Genomic DNA, 22,384 nt, shown 5'->3' on the forward strand with positions numbered 1-22,384 from the left:
GTTTCTTGTCATTTTGGCTGTCTTACATTATCAAATGTTGCCTAACTGAATTTGCCTTTTCTCTTAAAATATTGGGATTGACAATGAAGATAGGCTTATCTCGACTCTTATATATATACAAAATACTTAATAGGGAGCTAAAGACATTGATGAAAATGTTTGAAATAAGTTAGCATTTTTTAAAGAACTACAGGATTGAAGGACTTCAGAATCTGTCCTTCCTTTTAGTAAGCTTCAGTAGAAAATGTTTCTAATCCTTTTTCAAGCAGAAGTGTGTATATAAAATGCAATGTGGCATTGGAGTGAAAATGAGGCACTGGGAATTTGAGAGTCCACTTCAGTTTTTCAAATCTGTATCTGTTTTAAGATCTACATTGCTTTAAAAAGTTGGGGTTTTGTTTTGCTTTTTTTTTTTTTTTTTAAGGGCAGAGATCATACTTAAAGTCCTTACTGTGTTCTTCCCTGATGGCTGATATTTGAGGACAAAGAATGAAAAATAGCTATCAACTCACTTCTCTCTCGTCACCTCTTCCCCTTCCCCCCCCCAATCTTTAGTATTTGTGTATATGAGCAACTCTTCCGCTAAAGGTAGAGCTCTCTTCCCTAACCACTGGTAATCCCTATGTTATACAGATCCCTCTTCAGGAAAATTCAGGTTGGGAGGGACAGCAGGAGGTCCCCTAGTCCAACCTCCTGCTCAAAGCAAGGTCAGTTATGGACAAGGCAGGTGTACCTCAGTATAAGGCTTGTCACCTTCTATCCAAAAGAATCTCTTCCTAATGGATAAGTTTTGTACTTAATTTTATGAAGAGTTAGATATTGAGTAGGAAAAGGATGCAGAGATTTGTGAAATTCTCTTTACAGAACACAAAGTAGATGATGCAGTAGAAGTTACTTCTGCTGTAACTTATTAAACCATGATGGCTAAAAGCTCTGAAGACTTGCTAGGTAAGGAATCGGAAGGTGGAACTGTAGAAGGGAGGAAAGCAAGCTGCTTGCAGTTAGAAAGAGGAGACTAGGTTCATGCCAGAGATGCTGAGAATGGAGGGGGAGGGCTAGATGGAAACAGAAAGGCAAAGAAACTCGGCAAGGAAGCTGACTGGAAAGAAAGGAATGGGAGTGAGGAGTAGGGGGGCTGGCAAGCTTGAGACCTAGTAGGGAGCAGGGGTAAACTGAAGCTGTTTGAACAGGGAAGGACCCCAGAGGGAACTTCAGTGAGATGGAGAGGCAATTTTAAAAGATCTATGAGAATGGGAAAGAAACAGGAACAGGCTATGGGGGAAGCTGATTCTTTGTCAGAGAAAGCAGAAGGCTTTTATGATAAATTGGAAGAAGGAAACTAAGTCTGACTGAGCAAGAAGAGTTGGAGGAGGGAGAAATTGGTGTGAATGGAAACTGTGATTGAATAAGGATATTCGTAGGAAGAAAAGCACTAAACACTAGAGACCAGAATATAGTGGTGTATGTGGAAAGAAATGAAATAGGAAACAGCAAAGGGGAGAGTATGTGTTAGAAGATGCATATTACGGGAAAATGAGTAATGATTGTGTCCACTAGGACAAATGTTTTTGTAATCAGAAGCTTGGATCAAGTCATTCTTTTGCTGTCAGCACACATCTGTAGAAACACAGTAGTAAATTGCATGTTTAACCCAAAGGTATTCAGATATCAGGAATTCAGTGTTCAGATATCATGAAAAGGAGAAAACTAATAAGGACTTTGTCTCAGCTCTGAAGTGCAGTAAATAGACCCAAAGGTATGCATGTAGATATGAACAAAGTATTGACTAGCTGCTAATTGAATATGGTCAGATGTTTAAGCTAAAGAAGCCAGGAGCTTTAGGAGATGCAGTAATACAATTAGAGTGAATCATAACGTATAGAATATGTATCAGAGTGCTGAATTAAGGCTTCACTGCAGTCTATTTCAATCTTAAAAAGTCATGACGTGGTGTTGAGAGGCATACGAAGACAGTAGTGTTTGACTGGGGAATAATGCTAGTACTGTAACAATTTGGATAAAGACAGACTAAATTTAAGAACAGAGGACAAAAAATTTTTGTTAGCACTCCTTTGAGGAGTGGGGCTTTTGCTTATTACTCAAGCTTGATGTTGAGTTGTTGCAAACTTAAAAAAAAAAAAAAAAAAAAAAAAAAAGAGTTCTGGATTAAATGTTGCAATCTTTTAAACTATATAGTTCATGAATCTCTCTTCGGTCTTTAGTGCTATCAAAGGCAGAGTTGTAATTTTATTTTAAATTTAACAAAATGCTTCTGTGGGAGCTTGGCCTCATCTGAATGTTTTCTCTACAACTATGCATATCCTTTTTTTCAACTTTCTGGATTAATCATTCCAACATCTGGTGCTTCTGAATTTAAAAAGAAGAATATTCTATTCTGAAAGCTGTCTTGCTGCTGTTTAGTAATGGGGCTAGTGCAGTTAGTTTATGAATATATATACTTAGAAAATAATAAAATAAAAGAGAGGATTTGAGCCCTTTCTAATACATTGAGTCTGACTTTTTTTTTTTTTTTTTCCTGGAAAGGGTGTTGAATACCCCAGTTGGAGAGACTAGAATTTTGAAAATTTTTACATACAACTTCTTGGTTTCTAAGAGATCTGCTAGCTCATGACTTCGTCCAAAAATAATAACTGTTAGTAGGTGAAGTGTTTCACTCTTTCTCTCCGGTTATACTGAATTCCTGAAGTATATTGCTCATGGCTCTTTCTACTTTTACTGTCAGAGAAAATGATTACTCACTTTTACAAACGTCTAAACTTTGTTATAAAACCCTAACTAATCCTTGACAAGTGTTAATGAATTGTAGTTAATATGTAAAAGATGTTAAACTATTATTATTAAGCAGTGTTAAAAAAGATTTAGTTTTACTTTTTTTATTAATTCTTAAAGAGTTTCTGATAAAAGTATGGGTTAAAATAAGAATATTGACCTGATAGCCTTTATTTTTAGTTTTGAAACAATGCTGTTGCATAGGTGCTGGTATCTCCTTTGCAGGTAATTGGCAAGCTTTTAATCTTTTCAGCTTAAAACAGAAACAGGCTAGATTAAACAAATTGGATTTTATTTTTAAAAATAAATTGGGACACTTAATTAAAACATTTTAATGGCATGTTTATTATCAAAGCAGAACACGTTTTAAATAGCTGACTTAATGGAAATAATTTTCAGAGCATCTGGAACATGTGTTTAAGTCAGTTTTTCACATCAGTAGACTTTTCTGTAGATGCAGAAAATATTATTCTTTTCAGTTTATTCAGCTCATTTAGTTAAATGAGTAACTGACACTTCAAGTAAATGATCCTTTTGTTTGTGGCTACAAGGAAAACTTCACTTTATTTGGAAGGGGAGAAAAATGCCTATCTTTTGTATTTACACTTTGGTCAAAATTTATAACTAGGTAAGTTGTATTTATAATTATATATATGACTTATTTATAAATAAATTCTGTGTTAAAAGAGAAGACTTTAGCCCTGTGAGTCAAGCAACAAATGGAAATCAGAGTGCTAGTTCTAGCATATAGAGTACACTGAAAAGGTCCGCAAGGAATTTAGGGTTAATATATTGATGGTGACACATAATGAAGCCAGTTATACCTTATTTGCTGTGCATAACTTTTTTGTATAAAGTGATAAAAAGCAGCTACTTCCTTTTCCTCCTCTGCTAATCTAGCATGTTAAACTGACTGTGTCCTCCCCTGCAGTGGCGTGTTACTCCCCTGTCAGTCTTTTGATTAATACATATATTATAGTGCTCAGTTGCATTCTGTGCCATTTCATAGTCTAATGGAAAAAAGGCTGCAACGCTTCTGGTAAAAGAAGACTTTTTAAAACAAAGTAATCGATGGCTGATCAGTCAGAGAGATAAAGTGGACTACGTCTGCAAAAGAGCCCTCACTTTTCTGTGAGTAAATGCAGATGTCATCATTTACTGAATTCTCTGTCTTTTCTTCCTCCCCTTCTTCGGACAGCCCTTTCAATAGGAAGCACCTATCTTTTGTTACCTGGTGCTTATTTAAAAAAAAAAAAAGAACACTCTGATACTTTGAAAAAAGAAAAGAACACTTTGATACTTTGATTTAGAATTTAGGAATACAAACGCAGAGAGAGTTAGGCATCAGTAAAGTCAAATTTGTATGTGTATGCTCTTTTAATGCTTTTTAAAGTTTTTTTTTTTTTTTTTTTTTTTTTTTTTTGAACAAGTGACTTTGGAAATGAATCTCTGCCTTTGTGGGAATAAATTTCAATCCATCCAAGTGTTATTTCTGTGTTTCAGCCTTGCTTGAGGAAGGGTATTTGTTTGCTGTTCCTTTGTCTGTGTGTACTCATCAGTTTGTATAGGGTTTTGTATTCAGCACAGATGAAGATTTACTGTAGAGGGGAATTGGATGGAGAGTAGAGTTCTGTGGTACATTTGTAGGACAAGGCAAGAAAGAAAGAAATGGAAGCAGCAAAGTACTGAAGAGATAATATCTAGAGACATTTAGAAAGTTTACTGCTTTTCATTATTCATATCTATCCTTCTATTTCCATACATATTTTTCTTATGTGGAATCTGTATTAGAAAGAAATCTGAGTTTACATATATATATACATATATGTATGTATTTTAATTCTCAGTTACATTGTTGGGAGAAAATTGAGAAATAATTAAAAAAAAAAAAAAAGAAAACATTTACCCATAGGAAGTGGTAGAAGAAGTTGGGTTCTCCTTTAATGTTTCACTGTTCTTTGAAACCCATAATGATAACAAATGCCAGAATTTGGGGTTTTTTGTTTTTATCTGGACAAGTTTTTGTGGAAGTTTTGTGCACAGTAGCCTTTGACTTTTATCCACTATATTTATTGATTTTTGTTGTTACTATTACGCTTGAAAACAGTACATATCCTCACTCTGAGCAGAATCACTTGCCGAGATACTGTGGTCATCTGCATGCCCCACTATGTAAGAGATTGGTCAGTTGACAACATCCTATTTAGCAAATATTCTTGTAGATGGTTCTTTACTCTTCTGTCGAGTTTTCATTTGCCACTGTGTGATGGCAAGTATGTTTTGCTCACTGTTTTCTAGTGAGACACTGAGCTTGCTCCTGCGCTCCGAGCTGTACTGGATTTCCCTTACGGAATATCACCCGCAGCCTGTGTCTGAGCTTTCTGCCTGACGGTGACAGGGAGGAGCCTTTCGCCTGGGGTGGGGAGGATGCGTTCAGCTCTCCGGGGAGCGGTTTTGGGGTGTAGTTTTTTTAATTGTCCTGCAGATGGTAAAATGCAACAATAGCAGCTCTACTGCATTGTTTCTCTGTTTCCTCTTATTATGCAGAAGACCGACTCTCTAACTCTAAAGAAGCACACTTATTAAAAATATGCTTTGTCTCAAATTTAAAATACTATACTTCACTGAAATGAGTTATTAGGCTTGCGCCCCTTGATCGGCCATCCTAATCTTACCCTCAAAAGGCTTGAGTCCAGCCTTCGGTTAAGTATACTAGTGGTTAAAGACAGGTGAAGTAAACTTGACAAAATGTCTCTATGTTAGAGATCCCTATCTATTGTGATTTGACTTAGCAGACATCTTGATGGCATTATGGCATTCCTGTCTTATTTAATGTTATTTAGTTAGCTCATAATGGAACAGTGAAGGTAGTTGCTGAAATTGAGAAATTGAGAAATGATTCTCTCGGCTTATATTTAATACTGGTAAGTGGGAATGACTTTTGAATAAAGTTCAAAATGAACTGAAAGTTCTAAAATTGGCAAATTTTTTTTTGTTCCTTTTAAAAAGATTACCAGAATTCTAGCTGACTCAAACCTGTTGAAATAAGATTGCTGAAAAGCCTGTTGTGACTGAGTAGTTTGGTTGAGAAAGTTTGATTTTTGGATAATGTGTGAGAAAACATACATTATTCAGGTTAAAAGTATCCACTAGTTTCATTTGGTCTGCCTGAGGATTTTTTTAACCTGTATTTATACCAATATATAGGCATGCTTTATGTTTCTTGTTTTATGTAGTTTCTCAAATTTTTAATATTGAGAAGTGATGTACTTTGCAGAAATTTCAGTTGGTTTTAAAACTAAATTAGATTACAGTCTTTTAAAAGCACTCTTAAAGCAGTAAATTAGCTTTTGAAGTTCCAGAGTTGAGTGTATGTGTAGTATTCTACAAAAATGTAGAAACCAGTTATTAAAATATTGAAACATTTTATGATCCAAGTAGAACTAATAACATAGTAAGTGGAAGATACGGACTTCCGTCTGACACAGAGGACTTTCAGAACTCTGATTATAGAGATTTTTTTCATTCTTAGCCTTTTTATTTTAATGCGATTTGATTGCTCATAACTTTACGTTTAGAAATTGAGTATAGTTTAGTTTGCTTATCACTCACTCACTCTGCAGGTAAGTTATATGTAGTTAACATACAAAGCAAATAGGCATGGGAAGGTGTATTCGAAATAGCATTCTCCTAGTGAATATTTGGTGCATCAAGAATATTAACAAATTAGTTTTCATACTGCAAAATTCGTTCTTCTTTCACAGTTAGTATGGATGAGCTGCAATTACTGGATCTTTTCCATATCAGTGTTTCCTTTCAGAGAAGGACAACTGTTGCTGTGATAGGAAACTTTAATGTTATCAGCTCTCTATTTCTTCTGCTTATACTGACTTGTGGTCCTCGTATTGATTCTGATATGTCCTACTGATAAAATTCAGGGTGAATAATAGGTAACTAATGAGTCTACATGCATCATTGCTGATTAAAAACTGTATAGAAAAAAATGACATAAATATTAATTTAAACATTATGTAATTATTAGTCTTTGTGAACTGGTATCTTATTTGTATTTTGTTATTTTCTACCTAGAAGTGGAAGAACTGTTAACTTCTCTTAAGCATATCCAACACATTTTGGTAGACCCTCAGAGCCAAGAGGATATCTCTCTCATTTTACAACTTGTTCAAAATACTGATTTTCAGAATGCATTTAAGATACACAATGCTGTTACAGTGCACATGAACAAAGCCAGCCCTCCATATCCTCTTATCTCCAATGCACAAGAACTAGCACAAGAGGTATGTACAGTATGCATTTCTGTGGTATATTTGAAAACTATAATCATAGCTGTTGTTGAAATATTTACTTGTCAAGCTTGTGTGAATTAGTGAATGTTGCATATAAAATGGATTATACTAGTCACTGATTTCTATATCTATTTTTTCCAGCTTTCCAAATAGTAACTAGAAAAATATTTCGTGGATAAGAATTTCCTTTATAGTGTAGGTAGATAGGTAATATGTAAAAGATACTGTGTTTACATACAAGAAAGAAGAACAGTTAGTTACTCATAACTTCTACCTCCAGTATTCTTTATTTTAAATATTCAGCAATTGAACTGTAATTCACTGTTGGCATTTCTCTGAGTGAGCCCCAGTTCCTAAATTAGAAGGCATCTCTGAAAATACTACTGTCCTGGAAACAAGCATTTTGTTTTAAACTGAGCACTAGATCACTGAGAAATTCAATTTGATATTTTGATCAGTGCTGTGATGGTCAAATGAGATTTGATTTTGTGATTTGACAGATGACTTCTTCTTTCATAAGACCTGGTATTTCTTCCAGAAATTACTGAAGTATACTTCTAGAGTTTTACTTGAGATTTTAACTTTCATCTTTTTAGTGAGATGTTAACTGAAAAATATTCAAAAAATTAACTATCTTCATTGAGACTTCCTCACTTGAATATGGCAGAACAATACCTTTAGCTTTATAAGCAGGAGTAGCAGTTTACAGAAAAAACATCAAATGCAAGTTGCTGTGAACAGTGCGAGTTCTCGAATGCAGATAGGTGTCCATGGACCCTCCAGTGGTTTGCTCGATAACCATCTTCCACACTCTATGGCCTGAGGCACGTATATATTGCGGTAAAGTGAGGCTACACCTCGGTACACGTACACGTTTGTTAACGTTAGTAAACCTAATACCAATATCATCCAGTATCTTTCAGATTCTCAGTAATTCAGCTTCTGATGTATTTAACCTACCTTGTATTTTGCAGTATGTTAAACAGCATCTTGAAATGGTTGAGGTGGAAATTCAGAACAAGTAGTTCTGTAACTGACAGAAATGTCCTGAAAGTAACTTTCAGGCTGCTGTTCACATCGACCCCTATTCTCCTGGCATTTTCTCAACAGAAGATCCTAGGTTCATTTTTCAGATGTTTCTTCCTTTTGGAAAAGCCTCTCCTTTTATTATGGTAGCAAAAAGGGAGGAAATGATTTTTGCCTAAGAAAAAGTTAATTTTGTTTTCTCTGGCCAACTCACTGTAGCTTACATGTCTGGCTATTTTTCCCTCATTTTGGGGGGAGGATGGGGGACAGCTTTTTTGTTTGTTTTGCTGGACTTTGGCATGTGTTGCTGTCCCAGAAAGCAGTTCTTTCCTCTTTCCAGAGTTTTATTTGCTTCAGAGTGATTTTTAAAAGGCACTTGAAAAGTCTGGACTTAAGATGCTGATAACTTCTTGATGATGCAAGCAAAAAAAATATTATAAGAAAGAAAAATAGCATATGCACACACAACATTAATTTTAAATGGCAGATAATGCCAATGTAAATATTTTAGCACATAGTTCATCAGTGACAGTGTACAATTCTGAAACTGTTGTGGACTGCATGTCCTGAAAGCTTTTTTTAAAGCTACAAATATCAATTTTGTTTGGGGCCTTATGGTGTGATAGAGAACCTGCTCTAGAACTTCGGCTTCTGTAGCTCTAGCAGAAAAAGGCAGTTTGTCATGTTGGTTATGCAACTTCATATTGCAACAGAAATTCTTTCTCTCTCAAATAAAAGCAAAATTAATATTAAGCCACACTTCTGGAAGTGTGTGTTTGGGGGCAGATTTTCAGTTGCTACATGGAATTCAGAAATCTACTATTTAAACAATTATTTACTTTTATAAAACATATAATGTGGATGAACCAAGAGTGTTCTGAAAAGTTTTGCTTTTGCATTTTTTTAAAATATTCACAATAAACAAAAATAGTGGTACACTTTTTTTTTCTAGTCCTTTTTAGAGAGTTATTAAAATTAGTAGTCAACTTCTACTTTTCCAACTGATTCTGACAACCAGGCACCAGCAACTCAAAATATATTTCCTTTTCTTTTTTTTTTTTTTTTCTTACTCTTTCCAGAAACTTTAATTTAGAAGGTGGAGTGAAGCACATGGTCTTAAGGAATTTACATGGAGATTAGGCCCCTAAAATGTGGTGGGCTCAGCCTCTTGAGTAAAAATAGCCAGTAAACATCAAATGTAATTAAAGTGATTTTCAAATCCATTTAAACTTGACGAAAATGGGGGCAAGGATTATGGGAATGTGGTCTGAATCTTGACCTTTTAAGAGTATTTGATGTAGTATACAAGACAGTTTGTAATTTTTGGCTTGTAACCACACATCTCAGACATATTAAAGATATTTTTACTATTATTTACTTCAGTAGACCCAGTTTACATCAACTATGTTTTTAAATGTTTCAAATTTAATACTGTTCATTTTGGCAAATGTAGGCAATTAAATTAGATTAGTACTTTTTAGGGGAAGCCATAACTAAGAGTACTGAACTCATTAGAATGCATATGTATACTTTGTTTAATGATTAATGTTATGATCATATAAAAATAAACAACAACATTATTTTGCAGTTACTGTATTCTGAATGGTCAATACTTGTTCATGCTCCAAATTGCGGTTTGTGTAATGAAGTCACATTAATGGCTTTTTTGGAACAAGTTTGAAGTAAAATTAATGTAATTAACAATAAGAACTAGACTACAGGCTTAAGAAATTACTCTTACCACATGTTTAATGTGGACTACCTATGCCATCAGCTTAGTGTGTCACTTGTAGAAAGTCAGCCTAAATTCTGCTTTCTTCATCTGATAAAGCCTGTGGAGTTTGTTACTGCCAATGACAAGGAGTCTGACATGCTGCAATACTAATGTAATAAATGGTGTATGTGGACTGAAACTTTTTTAGTACTGTAACAAAAATATGTAATTAAATAATATGCTTTATCTTGCCCTTAGAAAACAGATAGGGGAAGCTGTTAGAGGTTCAAATAATTTAATTATTCAAAGCAGAAACTCAACTTGAGTAACAGATATTCACTGCGTTACGATTGCTGGTTGGGCCAGGTTGCTAGGCATGGGAAAATAAAGGAATGGGAAGATGCAGTTCTTGGTGTTGCATTTGTAAACCTCCCACTGCTTTTGGCTGCGAGTCCTAGAAATTTGAAGTAGAAAGACACCAAGAGAAGTTTGCTAGGGGCATAAGTGGTTGTAATTGTTTGCCTCTATTTCAGGCCACTTCCCATGTGTATCACATAATAGCTAGGAAAATGTTGTTCTTCTCAAAATAGCATGTAATTTTTTATGGTTCTTACAGAAAATATTTTCTGCTTCTTGTACGAATTTACAAAGATGTACAGATTTGATTGTGAGAGATTTAATGGCAAGTACAGATGTGTGCTCTGGCCAAGCCTTCAAAATTTGCTTATAGGACTTATAGTACTTCTGTCTAAATTGCTTTCTGGATAGGCTTTTCTGTAAAAAATGTCATCAAGATGTATAAGCAAGGCTTTAAAACTACTTCTTACGGCTTCTTCATCAAAATAATGTAAAATCAATTTAAAGTGAGAGATCTCAAATAGACCTCTTTCAAGTTACTCCGTACAGAAGAGCTTTTTTAGATAGAGAGGAAGAGTTGCTTTTAGTGAAATACAGCCTTCAGTTTGCTCTGTTTGCTAAAGGACATCCCAAAAGTCCAGCTTAGCTGAGGATAATAGCTTTCTGGCAGCTTCAGGAAAATTTTTGAAGGAGTCAGAGCTCAGACCTATATAAAGCTGAATTCTTTTGGTTTTCTAGGGTTTTGAAGAAATTAATAAAAACTTACTTGAACCTAGCTGCTCTTCCTCATTTGGCACTTTTCTTTCAAGATGTACTAGATTTGTTTGCTATACATTGCCTTCTGGGGCTGTCAGAAGGAAGCTTTGGAGAGTGCCAGGTTCCTGGGGCCTTGGTAATCTGAAATTTTGACCTCCCACTTTCTGAGGCAGGGGCTCAGCATGGATGGTAGAAACCTGTCTGAAATCCTGGTTTTGCTGTTGGTAGAAATAGTTTGGGTAAAGATAAGCTATCTCATTTCAAGCAAAAAGGAGTTTAGCCATGCTAATGAGAAATTAGTCTAGAACTTGGCATATTCAAATAAGAGATTATTCTGACTGATTACACTATTTTCTTCCTTTTACTGAGATAATTTTTTATGCCATATCATTTGTCATAGCTGAGCTCATTGTTAGTCTCTGCTGTTGACAAATCTGTACGATACACTTGAATACTAGCTGTGGAGAATTGCTGAGACAAGATATGCTAGAGTAGTTCTGTAGTCTCATTGCATGTGTTTCTAATGTGGACCAGATTAAGCTTAATGAGCCAGTAGCCAGTGTGACAATTATATGGACATCCTTTTACTTTCTGTAAAAAAAAAAATTCTTCTTTTTTTTTTCTCTCTCTGGGTTATTTGGTTAGGATTTTGTAGGTTTGGGGGATTTTTTTTTCTTTTTTAATAAAGATAGCTCTCTGGATAGAGTAAGAGCTTTACTACCTGATTTCTTTTTAGGTACAGAGTGTTTTGAAACCAAGTCACCACAAAGATGGGCAGGAGCTTAGTGCTTTGCTGAATGCCCCTCACATGCAGGTAAAAAAACCATGAGACTATTGGATTTATTTCTTAATGATGTTTTGAGTCTATTTAATATTTTTGCAAATATGTTAGGCTGGTTGAGGACCACTATATTTTGAACTCAGACTTGTTCTTCATCTCTGTGGCAAAGCTTGCATACTTCCCTAGAGAGAGAGAGAGAGGTTTCTAATCTCCTGCAACTAATGCAAACTTGTACTAGCATATAGTGTATGATTATATTCAGGCCCTGCTATTTTTTTTACAGGTACAACTGAGTAATTTTCATATTAACAAGTTACCATTAGGTCAGGAGGCTTGGGGCAACACATCAGTTGCTTTGACAATAGCTACTTATATATGTTTTCTTTTTTCCTTTAATGAAACCTATTTCACATTTAGCATAAGATGCATAAAGGAAATTTTGCCTTGTGGGCAAATTGTAAATCCATAAGTCATTTTCTCTGCAATAACTTCTTATGTCTATAACCTCAGTTGCTTTAATAAGACAACATTTTCCATGGGATTTTTTTATTTATTTTTCCTTTTTTACAAAGGAAAACTTAATTACTGTCACAGTTGTGTTAAACGTTGTTTTTATATTTTCTGCAATCTTGAAGCAAACTTTAGGAAGTGTAGGTACTACGTGTCCCTAAGAGTTTGCAGTCTGAGAGTTGCGAAGTAATGTATTGTTTTGCTTCAGTGTTTCATTTTGAAAACCTTTGACTGCCATATTTTGAACTAAGACCAGTGTTATGAGAGTCTCTGATTTTCATTTAAGCGCTGCAAGAACTTTGGGAAACAACTTAAGTTGTCTTTAAAATTTAAGATGATGGTTTGAGGGTTTTGTAATTGCACAGTCACATGCCTACAATTATAATAAAGTCAACTTGTTGAGGTGCTTTTGGTTCCTCCCTCCCACCTCCGTATTTGCTTTTCGGAATGGTACAAGCAGGTGCATGACTTCTGAAGGTTTCAAAACTACTTGACATAGGTGAACAGGACAGTGTTGGGCAGATATTGCATTATTTTGCGGACTCGTTATTTTACAGTAGTGTTTTCAAAGAAATTTCTGGTCTCTTGTGATAACAATAAAAATTCCATAAATTTCTAGTTAAAATTATGGACTACAGCTCTGCAAATGATTGAATTTGCAACTATGTAAAATGTGAAACTGATAATAAAATGTGTTTAAACTTAGTTATATAACTATGATAAGTAGAAGAATTGCTGAACTTTGTACTGTTTTATAGATAAAAATGCAACATTTCATTTTACTGAACTGATTTTGTTTAACACTAGGCACTCTTACTGGCTCACGATAAGGTTGCGGAACAAGAAATGCAGCCAGAGCCACTGACAGATGAGAAAATTTATGAGAATGTTGGTGTGTATGGAGGGGAGACGGTTAAAATAGTTCGTATTGAGAAAGCTCGAGATATTCCACTGGTATGTATTAACACTTGCTCAAAGTTGTATGCAAAGCAGGCAGATGTTTTTATCATTTGCAGATTGCAATGAACGCTTTGAAATTTGAATGTGGAGGTGATATTTAACTTTTAAATCTTCCCCTCACCCCCCATGAGAAATGCTCATAGATAATAAACTTTTATTTATTTAGCTATCAGCACTTGACATGCTACCATTTATAGTCCATACAGCTGCTGTGAGCTTGGGTTTGGACGGGGCTTCTTGATTGAAGACGTTGTCCCAAGTTTTGCTGTGGTAGAGTTTGTGTCCTTGTGCCAAACGCTGAAGACTTTTTAACAGTTCTTTCATCTTTTATTTTTCATCTTTTGTATAAGTCTTTATTTTCTGTAGGAAAACTGCTTAAAATGGCATTTTATGTGTGCAACACAAACTGAATATTCAAGAATTTGAATTTAGTGCAGTTTAAAGAAATGTGGGGAGGAGGGGTTCTGTTGTTTGTTTTCTTAACTGCAGCATTAGGTGTGAGCATCCAAGCTCCTCCTTGCATTCTCTTTCAAAGTAGAAATCTTTCTCCACTGGCTTGGAGTATATACAAAAGATGGCTTTGAGTTTCATCTTTGTAATAAATTCAGATTTTGTTGCTACTCTACAGGGTGCTACTGTTCGCAATGAAATGGATTCTGTCATCATTAGTCGAATAGTCAAAGGAGGCGCCGCAGAGAAGAGCGGGCTGTTACATGAAGGGGATGAAGTTCTGGAGATTAATGGCATTGAGATTCGTGGAAAAGATGTTAATGAAGTTTTTGACCTATTGGTAAGCTGCTCACTTTTTTCCTTGCAAGAAATACTCATTTAATAAGACTGAAGCCTGATGGCTCAGCTTGTCATTTGTAGTCCTATTTAACATTATTTTTAAATCTTTTCATTCTAATAGCTAATACTTACATGTAGAGGACCATTTCAAGTTTTTTTATATTTTTTTTATATGTAGATTTTCTTAATGTTATAATGTGAAATGGAAGTTTTAAAAATCAAGTTCAAATATTTCTGTCCCCAGAGAATACTTTCAACAAAAGATGGAAATTACTTTCCTTCTAATCTTTTGCTTCTTCCTGTGCTAGTAAAATGATAATGAATTGCACGTGACTAGACAAGACTTACTAGACCATCACTACCCATTCCTTTACAGAGCTATGCATGATGACTGAGTATTGTGGATTTTGCTTTCTTGCAGCCTGACCAAGTTACACTCAACTGTATTTGCTTTTTTTAAAGCCTTAGGTCTGAATTTTGTGTGATACATGTGCTCATTTTGGTTTATGCAACATGAATTGTGTTATGGTTCATGGAATGATGTTTACAAAGTGAGATGTATCTGGGCCTCTTTGCAGAGTTGGTGCTTACTTTTTATTATATCTTTATATGTTTGTGTGTACACATGTGCACTTTGCATACAGTAATTTTCTTTCTAAAATCTTCCAGGCTTTTTTCTCCCAGCATAGACTTACTTGTATTTGGAACATAGCAAGAGAGTATAATTCTCACAGTCCTCTACTTCTTTACAGAATTGCAAGTGCCCCATTTCAAACAGGAACAATTTATGTGTAATAAATTCACATACGAGCATTTGATTTTTTTAGTCTGTCACTGAATCACTGCATCTATATCTGTACTATAACCTTTTAACCCAATTACAAATTATGTTCTTTAAGAAACTGGCTTTTCTAGGAATTAATGCACCATTTTCTAAAGCATGTTACTTATTAGAATTCTTAACCTCGAACCAGATCTTGATGCTTCATACCAAAGATTTCTTTTTTTCTTCCCCCTCCCCCCCCCACCCCAGGCTGACATGCACGGTACTCTAACCTTTGTATTGATTCCCAGTCAACAGAGCAAGCCACCTCCCACAAAGGAGACAGTTGTAAGTATCTGAAACTCAAGAACTTCTGTAAAGCTACATACTTCTATGGGTCTTCTGTGAGTCACATTATATTGCAGAACAAAAAAATTTTAATTTAAACCAACAGACTAATACCTGAAATAGCTAATGAAAATGATTAAAGGTGATAAGCAAATAGTATGGTTTATAACTCAGTTTCTAAAATAGTAAAAAAATTATAAAACCAGAGCTGTCTGTGCTTCTGAAATTCTCTTGAAATTGCCTACTACGTTTGTATTTTATATATATATATATATATACACAATATATATATATATATATAAAATATATTTATATATAAATATACACACATATATAAGTAAAAATGTTATTGGTTGGAACTTAGATGTTTTTGTTTCAACTTGAAAATATGCTTTGGGAGGAAAAATTTTAACACTGCAAACTGTTCAGTATCTTGTTAGCTAACATTTTTCTTTAGACACCTTTATATAAATCTCTGTGCTGTGTGTCAAAAACTTTCACCAATCTAGCAAAATGGGTTTCAATCCATGCATTTACTAGTTATTCTTAAAAAATGAGAATGTCTGAATGCCTGATAAGTTCTTAATGCAAAAAATTCAGATCAGTAGCTCTTTTTCTCTACCTTCTGAAGAGGTGAAGAAATTACATAGACTTTATAATTTTAGAAGGTTAAATTCAGGCCATCATCTCCAAACTAGCACAACTCTGTCTTTTCCGTGGCTAATGTATTTAATTATTTTATTCTGTTATCTTCTGTATGCCATTAAAATTGCCATTCTGTAGAATCTTGGAATTTTTATATATTCGAATTCCAATGCAGTAACAGGACAATGGTGTATAACTCCAGAGAAGCACCAATTTTTCCTCTGTCTTTACATTTGATTTTCCGCAGATACATGTGAAAGCACATTTTGATTATGATCCCTCTGATGACCCCTATGTCCCTTGCCGAGAGTTAGGCTTGTCTTTTCAAAAAGGAGATATACTCCATGTGATCAGCCAAGAAGATCCCAACTGGTGGCAGGCCTACAGAGATGGAGATGAAGACAATCAACCATTGGCAGGCCTTATACCTGGTAAGTAAAGCTCTAGCAAAAGCTTGACAGGCCGTTGTTGCCATAGCTGTAGCAGGCAATGATCTACTTTTCAAAGACTCGTATACCTTGACCATCTTAAATGTCTATGACCTTGAACCTCTTGCAGCAGAGGACAAAATTAGTTATATAATTCACTTAAGTACATTGAGCTTTAGATGGCAATAGCATAAACTGGAATCTCTTTGTATAGATGGTAAACAGAGAAAAGCTTCCCTTTCTACTGCAGTTTGCCTCCATCCCGCTACCCATGCAGATTCTGTGGATTCAGAGTTCCCTCTGCTGGCTACTACCAAAATGTTGAACTTCAGCCTGCTTACTATGTCAGATGAGAGCAGCTGATGGGTTATTCAGTATTTTAACTAATACATTGTTTAAAACATATCTTTTTAAGTGATAATTTCTCTGCATGCTTTTGCTCTGGAAAGCTTTAGTTAAAAGTAGCTTTGCCATGCTCCCTTTCTAATTGATAGGGGCTTTTGAGTAACTGGGTTTTCAGAAATTGGTGTCAGTATATAATTTTGGCATTGAATTATGAACTGCATTTCAGTCCATTAAAGATCTGCATATCTGTTAAACAGAGTGAGGAAAAAAAGACTTTTCAAATACTATAAGATATGACATTATTTTATGGTATTTGAATAAGATAAGAATGCTGATGATAAATATAGGCTAATCTCTTTGAGGCTGATGTTCAGAAGATTTTGTATAAATAGAACACATTTAATATGTAAAAATAATTAGGAAGCCATATCCTTAACTTGGAAAGCTGAAAATACTGAAATGATTACATTTCCAAACAAAACTAAACAGAGTAGCTTGAATGCTGTGCAACTCTTTCTTGAGCAATATAGTTTGGAAGCAATAATCAAAAAGGTTTCTCAGAAGCTTAAACCTTCTGTACGTGTTTCTGTTGGATTTTTTTGAAAAACGAATCCTTCCTTCCAGAATTCACAAAAAAATTCAAGATATGCTGAGAAGGAAACTAGCTGGTTTTCTATTTATCACTCGCTAATATCGTTACATTATTGCCTATGTTCACATACCTGAAGAAGGTGATATACAAACAATATAAAAATTCTACGAAGGTACAAAAATACACTTGTTTGATGATACCAGGGGTATGTGACTTATTTGACAATAAACTCAGAACTTAAGAAGGAAACGCTTATTAAAAAGGCGTTTTGTGAAATTTGGACAACGTGCTCCTAGAACTGCTGGATGTTAGACCATAATTGTCTTCTGATATAGGTAATGCTACTAAAACAACACAGACACTTATTTTTTGTGTGTAAATATGAATAACATTGCTACCAAATATCTGTAGTTTCAAAGGTATTACTAATGTGGTGCACATGCCATGCAGACTTACTGTACTCTTTGTAGTTGAAGTTTGAGCTCATTTATTTTTTTTTAATTTTCTGATATTCTTTTTATTGGGGTAGGATAATTTTGTCTTCTATATGACCAGCCTGTTCTTTCCCCAGTGAGTTTCTCTTGCATCTTGTATTCTACTAGACCCTTCAAAGATTTAAAAACATAGTAAGAAGTAAAATGAGAAAGTCATTAGAAGAAAGTAAGGAAATATGTATACCTTTTTATTTATAAGTGGAAATGATTTTTAACTGTTAACTGCTGTTGTACTTTTTTTTTTAATGCATTAAGGAAAAAGTTTTCAACAGCAGAGAGAAGCAATGAAGCAAACCATAGAAGAAGACAAGGAGCCAGAAAAATCAGGTTGGGTATACACTTTCCAAGGAGAAATTTTCTGTAATACAGGTGCTAATTAGTCAGCTTTCTGGAACCTTGTTTGCATAGGGAATTGTAGAAAATTCTCATGCTTTTTTTGTATAGTACAGATGGGATGAATCTTTGAAATACTTGATGTAAATACAGGTCTGACTTTAGAAGTTAGATGTATCAGTTGAAATGATGTACAATGTAACAGAGGTAAGGTAGGAGAATTTGAGAGGTCTCTTTCTTTCTTTAAAAGAATTATATCTACAATGACTAAATTGAAGACTGTGACATTTAGCATTTGCTTCATATGCGAAACCTGTAACGAACAGAAGAACATCGTGCATTTTCAAAATTTAAGAAAAAAAATCCATTTTAAAAATCCAGATAGTGGGTGGGATAGGGAGGTTTTTACTGTACAGATAATTGTGTTGGTTTTATTTTGGTTAGGAAAACTCTGGTGTGCGAAGAAAAATAAAAAGAAACGGAAAAAGGTTTTATACAATGCAAATAAAAATGATGGTAAGCAACATCTTTTACACAATATGTTCACTTGTAACAACTCTCGAAGATTCTAGGAGTAGTTAGCCCTGTGAACGGAATATTGAAATTCAAAATATAATGTTGGAAATATTGCTTGATGTTCTGTGTGGTAATAGTACTATGGTTTGCAACTGTATTTAGTGAAAGATGTAAAAGAGGTTGGTGGCAGGATATGTAAGGACATTTACTACCTTTAATAGAGGCCAGATAATACAGGTAGAAAAATTTAGAGCTTCAATGCTCTGAAAGCTATTACAATTTTACAGTGATGAACCCCTTTATTATGGTTTTGAAAAATCATTATACTGCACATGATTAAGTCTAGTAGATAGAAACTTTGTCCAGTGAGTTGTGCAGGCTGTTAAAACTATACTCTTAAAGTACCCTGGGTTTGGGATGGTGATTGTTATTGTTGTTCAGCATAAAATGTTATTACACTAGAAAATTGCTCCTTGTCAAGCAGGTTGTTTCCTGAGTTTATACTACTGCTTTTACCAGTACGAACTGGAAGTGCATGTCCTCTTCGCAGAAGAGGAAGAAGAATATCATGTCTTACTGGACAGCCACAAGTGATACTTTTAGGAATTTTCTTGCTTCATTTGCATGCAGATAGATGCAGGGAAGAGAGACAGAAGCTTTGTTGAATTTGGTACTATATGCACTTAGTAATAGTAGGTATTTTGACTTTTTTTTTATGTTTTTTTTCTCTCAAGATTATGATAATGAGGAAATACTGACCTATGAGGAAATGTCACTATATCATCAACCAGCAAATAGGAAAAGGCCAATTGTCCTCATTGGCCCGCAGAACTGTGGCCAAAACGAATTGCGTCAGAGACTCATGAATAACGAAGTAGATCGCTTTGCCTCGGCAGTTCCACGTAAGTTTGAAAGGCAGATGTGATTGCTTATATTAAATACTGTCTGCAGGCACATCCTTTTGTATTTAAAATTATGATTAGGATTTGGGGGATTTTGAGTAGGATATAGTCAGCTCTTAGATAAAGAGTAAGTCAAGTCTTCTGTAGCAAAAAGTAGCTTTGGTAAATCAATGCAAATCCAGGGTCCCAACATGGTGTTATAGAGGCATTATAAGATGAGCATATATTTCAGCTTGGATAAAGTTGGAGTGTATAAGAACAGTTTGAAAAAGAAACTGGTGCATCCGTCAGTATTTTTAACCTAGCTATCCTGCACAAATTTCAATTTTGCTGAATTAGTGTCTTTCCAAACTTATGTTTTCACTGAGTGTTATATATTTAATGTCTACTATACTGTAAATTAGGTTTACAAACAACAATTTAACATATTATAAATGGTTAACATTTTTTCCCATCCAGAATACAGCTGCACAGATGAAATTATTCTTTTTCTAGTTACTTAAGTGTTTCTAGATTGATTGAAAAAAAAAAAAAAAAACCTCTAAATGTAGGTTCAGTATTTGGCAGACTAATCTTTTCAGGGACAGTTTTTTGTTGAAAATAATACCTGCATTTCTTACTGGATGTTTCAAATGCCTGTTTTGCTTTACTAGCAGTATCTCTCCTAAGCCACTTGAAATTCTACAGGTATATCACTGTCTTGATGTTTTTTTGGCTGCTCTTGTTCGTAGATACTACTCGGAGCAGGCGAGAGAATGAAGTAGCTGGGAGGGATTACCATTTCATTTCCCGACAGGCATTTGAGAATGACATAGCTGCAGGGAAGTTTATTGAATATGGAGAGTTTGAGAAGAATCTCTATGGTACCAGCATAGACTCTGTGCGGCAAGTAATCAACTCCGGCAAGATATGCCTTTTAAATCTTCATACACAGGTATGGCAGAAGCTGTGGCCTATTGTGTTTTTATTCTAGCAGCTACTGTGAAAATCTAGAGTTGTGTTTGGTGGTATATGTAAAAAGTGTGTGTTCAAAATTCATTTCCATGTTTGTTCTAAATTTTCCTACGGTAGTGTTCAGTTAACTCCAGTGTGTTCTTTGGATTTTCAATCAAGGAATATTGTATTCATAACATATTCTATATCTGTGCTAAAGGTAGAAGGGGCCTTGGTCTCCAAGCTCCTAATTTTTACCAGTTTCAAGTATTTGAATTGAAAAAATAATTAAAATAGGCTTTGTGTGTCACTGTTCTAATTACTTGGTGAACGCTGAAGGTTTTGCAAATGGAAATGAAGTTGTTTGGAACTACATGTGGAAACTGCATTTTGGAAATGTGATCACACAATTCCCTAACAGGCAGGATTACATAATATCATATAATATCGAACAGCTCTTTAGCTATGAGACCTTTATACTGTGGAGGAAGAAGGGGCAAACTATACATACAGAGTTCAACTTAAAAATTTAGCCAAATGTAGTAGGCCTAGTTGTGGAACACAGCCTGAAATCTGCTGCTGTTGTAACTGCTGCAAGAGAAAAGCCTTAAAACTAAGATGCATCAGTAAAGTCTAGTAATATTGATGTTAGAATTAGCCATCACCAACTAGGGCTGTATGATGTTTCAGTAGCCCGGCTCATTGGTTCACAGAAAACATAATGAAAACAAATAGGCTGAAAATTCATAGCACTTTGAAAATTGACTTGATCTAATTCATGTCTGTAAAATTTAAGTTGAAGGAATGTGATTCCTTCTGAGACACAAAGAAGGAAGGTTTGGAAAAATAAACTACAAGCTGATTCCCTTTATTTCCTATCTTTTGTTATGCCTTTAGCCTTGTTGAAAATAACGTGCTGAGTGCATTTATTGCATCTGTTGTATTTTAATCTTCAAAATAGAAAATTAAATTGGAATTTTTTCTGGTATATAAAAACACTTCTTTCAATAAAAGCTGATACACTATTATTAGTTGATATACTGATACTATATTTCACTTCTGGAGAGTGACGGGTTTGTTTTTTTTTTCTTTTCTTTTGGATACCAAGATATGTTTCCTCAGTCTCAGTTAAGAAGAATGTTCTTAAACAAAAGTAAATGTGTTCCATAAAGCTAAAAGATGTTAGAATACCGATTTTATAGGAAATGTGACTGAAATCAGGGGTGGGAGGCATCATTAAACATTCATTTTGTGGGTGGAACTTTTGCTAACTCTTCTACACTTACACCCTATTTTTCTGCAGTCACTGAAGACACTACGCAATTCAGACTTGAAGCCATATATTGTATTCATTGCACCACCTTCACAAGAAAGATTACGTGCTTTATTGGCCAAAGAAGGGAAAAATCCAAAGGTAACGCATCTGACACTTCTGAAACCATTCTATTTTTTGTTGACAGATCTATACTGCTTTGAGTAAACATATTTGTGTATTCTTTCTTTGGAATTATGAAATGTTAAAGGTACTTGCACTGTACAGGGAGTGCTGTGGTTTAGAGATACATTATTTCCAGATTTATTGGCAGACCATACCAAGGGAAGGACTTAAAGTACTTTTACCTAACTGAATGTGTGTGATGTATGGGACAACTGCTTATTCAGTAATCCTGGGGCACAGAGTCTCATTTCAGTTGCAAGATCAGTTGTGGTTCCAGGGCACAAAAATGACCCTTTATTTCAAAACTCTGGAAGACTCAACTTCATTGTCCTCAAGTAAACATGAGTAATTCTAGAGACCACATGATTTCCCTCTCCCCCTCTTTGGAGGGCCTATTTGCCTTTGAAAAATACTTTCTTGAAAATGTATTCTAAAACCAAGTTGTTCAGATAGTTACTCTGATCCTGCAGGATCTCTCTTCATGTGTCAACATGAATAGTGTCAATATCTCAGTTTTTCTAGTTCTGATTCAGTTAAATTAAAATTTAGTTCTGTAGGATGGAATTGAAATCAAAAAATTAAACCAAGGTGTCTGAAAGCTCAGAAAAGGTCCTTATTTGCTTATAGGATAGAAAGCATGTTATTACTAGGATAACA

At 34.8% G+C, this 22,384-nt stretch overlaps 1 protein-coding gene across 3 annotated transcripts in view; it reads left to right on the forward strand.

Annotated features, from left to right (window-relative positions):
* The window catches only part of PALS1 (protein associated with LIN7 1, MAGUK p55 family member), a 54,918-nt gene that overhangs the window by 28,577 nt on the left and 3,957 nt on the right, over nucleotides 1–22,384 (forward strand). Inside the window, exons 4-14 of one of the 3 annotated variants that reach the window (XM_062578106.1) lie at nucleotides 6,876–7,088; nucleotides 11,687–11,764; nucleotides 13,049–13,195; nucleotides 13,830–13,991; nucleotides 15,024–15,101; nucleotides 15,994–16,177; nucleotides 17,861–17,932; nucleotides 18,383–18,454; nucleotides 19,189–19,356; nucleotides 20,088–20,290; nucleotides 21,593–21,703. In XM_062578106.1, coding sequence (XP_062434090.1) covers nucleotides 6,876–7,088; nucleotides 11,687–11,764; nucleotides 13,049–13,195; nucleotides 13,830–13,991; nucleotides 15,024–15,101; nucleotides 15,994–16,177; nucleotides 17,861–17,932; nucleotides 18,383–18,454; nucleotides 19,189–19,356; nucleotides 20,088–20,290; nucleotides 21,593–21,703 — 1,488 coding nt within the window. The remainder of the gene's footprint in view (nucleotides 1–6,875; nucleotides 7,089–11,686; nucleotides 11,765–13,048; nucleotides 13,196–13,829; nucleotides 13,992–15,023; nucleotides 15,102–15,993; nucleotides 16,178–17,860; nucleotides 17,933–18,382; nucleotides 18,455–19,188; nucleotides 19,357–20,087; nucleotides 20,291–21,592; nucleotides 21,704–22,384) is intronic. The other 2 variants (XM_062578107.1, XM_062578108.1) reach the window with 2 other exon arrangements.

Source organism: Rhea pennata, chromosome 5 (genome assembly GCF_028389875.1).
Source record: "Rhea pennata isolate bPtePen1 chromosome 5, bPtePen1.pri, whole genome shotgun sequence".
Lineage (NCBI taxonomy): Eukaryota > Metazoa > Chordata > Aves > Rheiformes > Rheidae > Rhea > Rhea pennata.